General features: G+C 37.7%; 1 protein-coding gene across 2 annotated transcripts in view; it reads right to left on the bottom strand.

The window, feature by feature from the left end:
• The window catches only part of GSTCD (glutathione S-transferase C-terminal domain containing), a 108,403-nt gene continuing 98,885 nt past the window's right edge, over positions 1-9,518 (bottom strand). For both annotated transcript variants that reach the window (XM_032461142.1, XM_032461137.1), the window contains 3 exons: positions 8,867-8,897; positions 5,481-5,550; positions 1-2,474 (listed from right to left, as the gene is read on the bottom strand). In XM_032461142.1, the coding sequence (XP_032317033.1) occupies positions 2,338-2,474; positions 5,481-5,550; positions 8,867-8,897 (238 nt within the window). In that variant the 3' untranslated portion in view covers positions 1-2,337. The remainder of the gene's footprint in view (positions 2,475-5,480; positions 5,551-8,866; positions 8,898-9,518) is intronic.

Here is a 9,518-nt window from a genome sequence, read left to right as displayed (position 1 = left end):
TTTTCATAACCTTAGGGGGGTAAAGATTTATTACAGAGGACACAGAAAATATTAACCATAAAAGAAAAAGATAAATTAGGCTTATTGAAAATTAAGATGTTCATTCTAAAAATGAGTAAGTAAGCCGCAGACTGGGAAAAATATTCTTAATACATATACTGACAAATGACTCATATCCAGAATGTATAATCAACAATATAAAACCCTAAATGACCTAAATTTTAAAAATAAGTAAAAGACTCGAATAGACACTTTATAAATGATGCTTAACATTGCTAGTCATCAGAGAAATGAAAATTAAAACCAGAATGAGATACCATTTCACATCCACCAGAATGGTAAAAATATAAAAACTTGACAACATCAACTATTGGTGAGGATGTGGAGAACGAGAATCTTTATACGATGATGGTGGAATAGAAAGCGGCACAACCACTTTAGAGAATAATTTGGCAATTGATATTCATTTCTTCAAAGACCCAGCAGTTCTACTACTAGATATTTATCCTAGAGCAGTGAAAACATATGTCTACAAAAAGACTTGCACAAGAGTATTTATAGAGCTTGTTCATACTATTTTCAGATGTGAAAACAATCCAAATAAATACCAATAGGAGAATGGATAAACACATTTTGATATATTTATATGATGAAATACTACTTAGGAATAAGAAGAAACCATTGATAAACATAACAAAGTTGTTATTTTTCAAGGGAAAAAAAACACGTTGAGCAAAAGAAGCCAGACACAAAGGACTATATCCTAAATGACTTCATTTATATGAAGGACAAAAATAGCAAAACACATGTAGGGGGACAGAAATCAGAGTGTGGTTGCCTTTGGGGTGGGGGAAATTGAACAGAAAGCATGAGAGAACTTTCTGGGCTGACAGAAATAGACTGTATCTTATTTCTGATGGTGTTTGCATGGATATATATGGTTGTCAAAACTTCCTCAACTCACAACACTTAAAATCTGTTATTTATTGTCTGTAAATTATACCTCAATTTAAAAAGAAAGCCCAGGATAAAAGAGCATGGCGTGTTTACAGGTGTAAATGACTAAGATACTCAGGGCTGATGTTAATTCTTCAATTTATCTCAGAAAGCAAGAGTTCAAACCCCCATCCCCTTCATAAATTATTCCTATATTTTAATCCACAGTGATGAAAGAGGTATTTATTAAAGCCCTTTCTCCTCATGGTATGTGTCATACAGTGGTTGAAAAAAAAATCAAAATTGATGAAATAAATCTTACCTCAAATGAAATAATCTAGGACATGTAAAAAAGAATTAGCAGCATGTGTGAAAGGACACACCAGCTGTTTTTAAAAACTGGCTGGTGGAATACGGGCTATTTGAGGAGGGAGAAAACTACTCAGGTAAGCTTCCACACCCTACTCCTTCTCCAATTATACTCAGTAAATTGTATCAAAAATAAAAATAAAAATGATTGATAACTGAAAAACAAATCCTGTGACCTTAACTGATTCATGAATCTTTCTCTTGTACGTGATTTACTTCTATAGCAAAGGCACTGTGTCTCTTCCAACTCATCTTTGTATCCTTAGAAGAATCTAGGCCAGGACCTTGAAAATAATGGATCCTCAGCAATTACTTATAGACTTGAATTAACATATCAATGTATTTACTGATTAGTTAGAATTTATGTCCAGATTAATGTTCCTATAATAGGAAATTTACTGCAATTATTTTATAACATTTTCATATAAAATGTTTGACCCAGCAGTGATCCCATTTGGCAATTTATGGGAAATATATTTAAAAGGAGTTATGAAATGAAATATAAGTCCAACTCACCTCAGCTTAAAAATGTAACCATACTGTAATTACCTGACTAGGCTTTTTAAAAAAATTATTTAAAAAAGTACAATTGTTAAAAAATATAAAACGCAGACAAACAAAACCCACTCAGTTTAGTTTCGGTCCCCATTTGAATCTCTAAGTGATTATAAGGCTGCAAGTCCACTGTTTTGAACTGAACACCACACTGGCAAGATCAGAAAAGCTGTGCACTGAGAAGGAAATTGTTATTCCTGTGATAGAACTTCCTCTCGTGAGGCTCACTCTGCTGGCAGCTGAGACTTCAGGGGACTCTCACTAGGAAAACCAGCAGTCCTTTAATCACACGCCACAAGCACATCTGTGACGCTTTGCAGGCAGCCTTCTCCCAAGACGCTCCTGCTGTGCTCCTTCCTCAGCACAGGAAGTTCAAGATGGCTGACGCTGCTTCTAATTATGCCAGGACCCTCCTGAGTGCCACTGGGCTTGCGTCAGGGAGACGGATGGCACAGCATCAGATGTGAATATCTCACTCTAAATGGGGACTCCCACGATCATGTTATTTTTGGGAGAGCAGCTCTCTGGCTGCATGGATATCACTTGAATGGAGTAGCCACGTTCTTCTGCAGCTCTTGCTCGATCCAGATCCACCAGGCACATGCACTGTTTTCCTGAAATACAGTAGAATGGTATCATGAGACACCCTTCAGCAAATGGTGCAATTTCAATTCGTAGGGGATTCTATACGATGACAAAATCTATAAGTACTATGGAGAATGATGTTTGCCCCCAAGTTCTGTTTAGTCTCTTTGAACTTAATTCCTGATCAGTATGGAGAGAAGACAATTACAAATACGTAACATTTCACAGATTTGTTTCTACTAGTAATTTAAAGAGTATTAATCTTTTAAAATGTATTTATAAATAAATTCTGAAATAAAAACTACAGATTCTATTTCCCACTTTGGTTAAAAATCCATTTTTAAGAATTTTTCTCTTCATACTCCAGGAAAATACATTATTTGTAATGTTGTAAAAAATATATAACATCTGCCATTAAAAATATCTAAAATAATAACCAAACAAAAGGACACCTGAAAGTCATGTTACATTTTGCATGTGGAGATTTTAGGACAATGAAGAAATGAGAAATAGGAAATACTTGAGAAAACTCTCAGTTGTGTGCAGATTATTTCAGGTGGATGTGTAATGTTGAGAGTAGTATAATCTTAATTGAATAGAGCTCCTACCCCCCTATGAAATAGTGGTATTCAATTTTCTTTCTAGTCTTGGGAAACAAAGGAGGGAACGTGACTGGCAACCAAAGCAGTTAATTTCTGTCTTTTGGTAAGTGCAAACTTCTATTTCAAAGCAGCTAGGGAAAAAAAAGCTGATTTGGGGTTGAATGTATTCAAAGCTAAGGTTTACTTTTATAATTTCAATTTCTTTAAATTCAATACATAAACTTTTTCATCCTCTTGGAAAAAGGTTACTGACATGCAGAACTTCATTCCATTTTTTCTCAATAATTATAATAATGCCTAAACATTATTTTTAAACATTATTTACTTGAATGACAGCAGAAACTGCTCAACTAAAACAGCTTCAAAAATGAAGATAGATAACTGATTTAGAAAAATTCTTCTGTGGAAGGTAGAATCCTCCCAGATAAAAACAGTGGAAGGTAAAATCAATAGGTAAGAAATTGACAACAAGAGGTTTAGATTTAAAATATTTTGCACATTTCCCTTAGAAGGCCTCATGCCAAGAAGGATGAACTGTGATAGAAACGATATAAAAAGAGATGTCTAGAATTCCACTGAGGCAAAGTCACCCCTCTTCATCAACAGCTGCATAGATGACAGGTTTTTTTTCCCTTTAAAATACTGTTCTTCCTTTAAGACATCTGCAAATGTCCCCCCACCCCACCCCATCTACTTTTCAATTTAAAATGAAACGGGATGCTCTACATTCCTTTGGTACCCACCCTGGGTTTACACTGCAGTTCATTTACCCTTGGCTTTGATCCCAGTCCAGCTCATTTTTCCTTTGCATTATGTAAAAGAGTCTCATGTTTTTACACGTTGAAGAAGTGTCTTCACAACTGAAACTCAGTTGTTGGGAGTCTACCTTTTGAGGCCTGAGAAGCTTCCTAAAATGTTCACAGAACAAAAGTATGGCCTGTGCAAAGATGTAGACATTTGATGGAGTCCGTGATTCTGAACTTGACTTTCCTTCCCTTCATGTCAGTGATCATGAGAAAATGCTCCTCCTTCTCAGCTCTAGCAGTTTCCCTTCCAAGCATTCCTTCTGGTTTGACGCCTAAAACATCAACAGGTACACCCCCATCCAGCACATCAATTATGCCTTCACTGAGTCCAGTGGAGCTATGTCAAATGTAACTTGATATATACATGTAAGTTGTACCTCAATATACATACTGGACTGTACACTCAAGTGTACATATGACTAACTCAAAATGTTGGAAACTAGAAAAAGAGGAGGAGGAGGGGAAGGGAGTAAAAGAGAGAGGTTGCGTGTGGGAAGGTAAGTTTTTTCCATACGTTTATGCCCCAAAGTGTGAATAAAGAAGGAACTCACTTGCTCCTTCAGAATTAGGTCTCAAATGCCTCTCCAATTGTGATTATCCTTCTATGCTGACTCTGATTTTAGATTTTAAAGGTACCTAGTTTTTATACAACAGGGTCCCTGAATACAAGCTAACCCCTAGACGTGGTACTCAGCCAAAGAACCGGCAATCTGCATTCCACTTCATCATGATGGTCTACAATGTGGGGCTTTTCTGAATAATTTTTAAGATTAGTTTTGATTATATTCAATCATGTAAAGTCCTAATCTTGGAAACTAACCTTCCAGTGATGCACCTCTATCACTGGGCGTTGGGGGGGGGGGGAAAGAACTGCAAAAATGGGTAAGAGCTTTATGTCTGGAATCAAATAATTTGGGTGTGGTTCCATCATCTACCAGCTGAGGGATCCTGGCTAGGCTTTTGTCCCAACAGCACATATTCCACATGTATTTTTATAAGACTTTTCTGAGATAATGGATGCAGGACATTTAGCTCAGAACCTAAATACGCAGTAACTGTTAGCTGCTATTATCCTTCTAAATGTGATTTCTTTTTCTAAAGCAGAGTCTTGGATAAGTTCATTACTTAAACCGGAAATGCTATTTTTCTTCCAAGTTAGGTAGTGTTAAATATTACAAATGTCAAATATATTGGTCTATGATTAAAAATATACAGGTAAACTTTTTTTTTCTGAGAAAGAAAACATTATCATCCTTGTTTACACATTTTGTAATGTATCAATTTTGGCATGCTGAGTTGATTTTTCTATCTTGCATTTTCTTCTGCAGCTTTTGATAGATTCTTCAGTTTGTGACAATAAGAGATTTAACATAATAATTCTACTCAATGTATGAACATTGAAAATACATTTAAAAGTATTAAGGTTGACAAAAATGGGATAAAATGCTGTTATAATTACAGAGTTCTTTTCAAGATACATTTTTTTTTCTGGGAAAAATAAACTTTTGTGCCTTAATGATAAATGGACCATTTTGAAGTCCCCTGTTTTCCCATATAGGGCTGGTCTATTCATTCCTAGGCACCTTGTACATAATCAACTCAACATTTGCTCTGTGAGAACACATACCTATGAGCCTTCGTTGGGGTGGAAGCTGGACAGCTGTCTGGTCTGCAAATCTGCACAGAATCATGTGTTCCTATAAGAAAAAGCAACAGAAAATGGGTTTACTTTAATCTTCTGCTTCAAACTTAAAAAAGAAAATAGCAACTTTTTTTTTCTGGAACTCTCCATTGTTTAATTGAATAAACTACTGCACAAATAGTACTTTTTTAAAAAGTACATTTTCAGAAAATGGTACTCAATAATCTTTTTCCCTTCAAGGAGACTGCTCTTCAGATTTAGTTCTTAAGAACAGAGGTACAGAAGGTCCTCAGGGCCCTTTAACCAGCTGCTTTTAGCCAAAATATGCTTACAATTTGTGGTTATAATGTGTTAAACTAAAAGACCTAAAATTCACTTATATTTTCCTTTTAATCAAATCTGAGTCTCAGGAACATGGCTCCAAGAAGACATTTTAAGTGGCTTTTCCTCTTCCTACAAAGAAAAGGAGGTACTGCCAAAGGTCACCACCGTGGCCTCTGCCGTTCTCCCGGGTCCCCAGCAGGGTGTCGGACTCCCCCCTTCACTCAGTCCCCTCAGAGGAGAGGAGGCTGGTTCACTCCCTCCCCTCGCTCCAAAGGCTGCAGGAGGTGCATGTACTTGTGCTTTAAGACAGACTGTAAAGGGGACTGGAGAGAATGAGAGGGAGATCATTGCTTCTGCTTAACAATTTTAGGAAAGGTTACATTAATGGAAAAGAGCAAGGCTTCAGAGGGACAGAGAGGTGGTGAGTCTGCACAGCACTCTTACATCTGCAAGTAGTCAAAGGAGTGGTGAGTCGGAGCTGAAATGACTGCAGTGCTCCCATGACAACTGTTCACTCAGAACAGCTGCAGTTTCCAAGTGTGTAATGGGCTCACCTGTCAGCTTAGCAAACGCGTTGAACTGACTCATCATTGGTCTCCTTGGTCTTTGGTACATTCAATGTGAGGTCTCCATTTTTTTAATAAGATTTTTCTGATTACCTTATTAAATGAGTGACTGGGTGATGTTGGGTCTTTTTGAAGGGTTACTTTTGTCTCAACTTTTATACATTAAAGAAAACCTCTTTAATGCTCACTATAAAATTTAGTGGCAATGGGTAGGATACTGATAAAATGGCTCAAATGAGTAACTTTTATTAAACTCCTGTGAACTGGCACAAACCAAGGGGCAGAAGAATAATTTAGAACTATGTAATTTGAAGAAAAGGCAGGACAAAGCATGCCCTTTGTCCTCATGTTTATAAATTAAAGTTCACTACAAGTAATGTCGAGGAAATTACAACCTCAGATGAGGTTGGTTTCCCTTGCCCTGGTAAGTCTTCTCATATTTCAGTGGAATTATTTGTGTATGTGTTTGCCCCAGTAGAAGTTAAATTCTGAATGGGGAAGGCACGTAGTAGGTATTCAGTAGAGATTTGCTGGCTAAATTGAACTGTGGAGGAAAACACTTCTAATGTGACTCTCAAGGTACCTGGGCACTAAGTCCATTTAGTTTTGCCTGCCAGCCCACCCACCATGGTTAAGAAATACTGAGATATCACCTTGCAACAGCATCCAAGAGGTTAAGACTTCTCCGTGGAGCATTCACACCCAAGACAATCAAAGGGTGAGTGGCCAAAGAGCTTTGAGGGCGTGGAAGAACGAGGAGATAAAGATAACTAGGGGACCTGGGAGCTTTAGGCTATCTGGAAGAGCCTGGGTGCCCTGTCTCTAGAATCTAGAACTTCTACATTTCCTCCAGCCAGTGAGGCTGTGGTGCCCTACCTCCTCACCACCCCAGTTTTTTATCCTCGTAGAGTTTGCTTTACTTCACATCACTCAAGGAGGGATTAAAAACAAGGGTCTAGTTTTTGGTTTTTGTTTGTTTTCCAGTTCATTTTCTACTTTATTGGCAGGGCCTTTTAAGAGAAAGTTGAGGTGTTTTGAACATTATGAAAATAAAATTCCTGAGGTCCTAACACTTCCAAAAACCTCTATAGTTAAAAAAAAAACACCCCTATATTTCCCTAGAATATGAAAACTTTAAATTCAGTAGACGAAGATTAGATCTGGTTCTATACTTAGATGGGTGGGGACAGGAAAGTTGGGGAGAGGGGAGAGGTGAGGGTAGGAGGAGGGGCAGGAGACAGAGTTAGAGGTGGGCATTCACTTAAGAGTGACAAAGTAGGGGTGAAGGAGATATAGGTGCCAGGGTGGTAGAAATGGACATTTTTAGGTTACTGTACCTCACAATTCCACTACTGGAAGGGAAAGAAGGTAAAATTCCCAGAAGGCAGAGGCTGGTATACAAAACGAGACTATATATTTTATTGAGTCTGTACTAGAAGTGTAATTAAGCAAACTAAGAATCCAATGTAATTAACAAACTAATTTATCAGCTTTTAATGGGATTATGTATTTCTCACAACTGTTATAATTTCTTAGATCGCACTTCTATCACATTATTGATCAATTAATTAGTTAGTAGTGATGTTCACAAAGCTGCAAACTGTTTTGCTCAGACTGCTGACTCAAAACTATGCAATGTTCTGACTACTGTGGGAGACAATTCTGTGTGGGTCTTTTGTGTTTCTTCATGTCTTATGAGCAGAGTCATTGTCTTTGTTCCAGACCAGTGGCTGGTCAACTACGGCCCATTGGCCAAACCCAGCCTGTGACCTATTTTTGTATGGCCCAAAAGTTAAGAATGGATTTTACATTTTTAAAGGGTTGTAAACCAACAACAACGACAAGGACAATGCAGAATATGGGGGGGGGGGGGTCTGTAAGTGGCCAGCAAAGCCTAAAATATTGACTGTCTTACCTTTTACAGAAAAATTCACCTCTGTTTCAGATTATCTTTTCAAAGACATTTGTACAGTCAACAGCCTCGGAAACTATACAGTGTCTCCCTCTGGAGAAAAGGGGAGGCATGCTTACTTAATGATTACACCTTAAAACATCTGGGTTTCCGAAGCTCAGTTTCCCTCCCCTGTGATAGGACTCACTGTATATGTGTTAAGGGTCATCTGGCCCCTTCTGCGCTGCCCTGTGGGAACTGGGCCTCGGGAAGTCAGTGGGAAAATGATGGTAGTTACTCCCATTGCTGTGAGCTACACTGTCTTCTGTTGTCCCTGCCAGCATCCATCAAACTGTGGCAGGCTAGCTTGTGAGCTTGCGAGGCGGGTAAACTCTCAGACCCTTCACAAATCTTGTCAACTACCTAAAGATTAATCTTGATTTGCCAAAAAGAAAAAAAAAGCATATCAGAGTTTATGAGTAATTCAAGTATAAGTATAGGTTATATACTCCACTAGAAATTTGAGAAGGAAAATATAAAGAAGGAATAAAAAGTATATTAGGTAAACATCCAGATGTTTATAAGGTTACCTTGTACGATAATGTTTTCTTGAATTGATCACTGAAATAGAAAAGAAAAAGGAATTACTCATCATTTTAAATACCAAAGGTTAAGAGTAGAAATAATCTTAAAGAAACTAAATTATAAAAAAATTTTAAAAAAGAAACTAGATTATAAACAAATATGTATGTTTTATCTGAAGGGTATATAACAATATCCTGAACTAAGAACTATGCCAGTTTGAAACATCTTATAAAAAGACAAAAACATACCATCAGTCTGTAATTAATTTTTAAAGAATTTCTTTCAAAGATTGTGTACACTATTAGAGAAGCACAGCCAACTCTTTTCTCTTCCCTGTATGGGTGCACACAGATCCAGGCATTTTAAAATGTAGCTTTTATTGTTATTCAGGTGTGTGAGACCAACAGATTAGGAGAGGACTGCCAGGGAAAAGAAAGTCTGTTACTCATAGTTCCCAAGAAGAGGGGGCAAGTCATGTCATGCAGGGTCACGTGGGGAAGCACCAGGGTCAGTCATGAGGCAGAGGCAATGGAGTAAAACACAGACGAGAGCCTCTATTATGGATTCCATGGGAAGGAACGGTAAGCCAGGGTGAGCAAGCTGAGGACTGGCTAGTTTGAATAATGTCATAGGTTCTGGAGCACAGGGGCTGTCCCT

This window comes from Camelus ferus, chromosome 2, assembly GCF_009834535.1.
Source record: "Camelus ferus isolate YT-003-E chromosome 2, BCGSAC_Cfer_1.0, whole genome shotgun sequence".
Taxonomy (NCBI): Eukaryota; Metazoa; Chordata; class Mammalia; order Artiodactyla; family Camelidae; genus Camelus; species Camelus ferus.
This window is presented reverse-complemented; position numbering and strand designations above follow the sequence as displayed.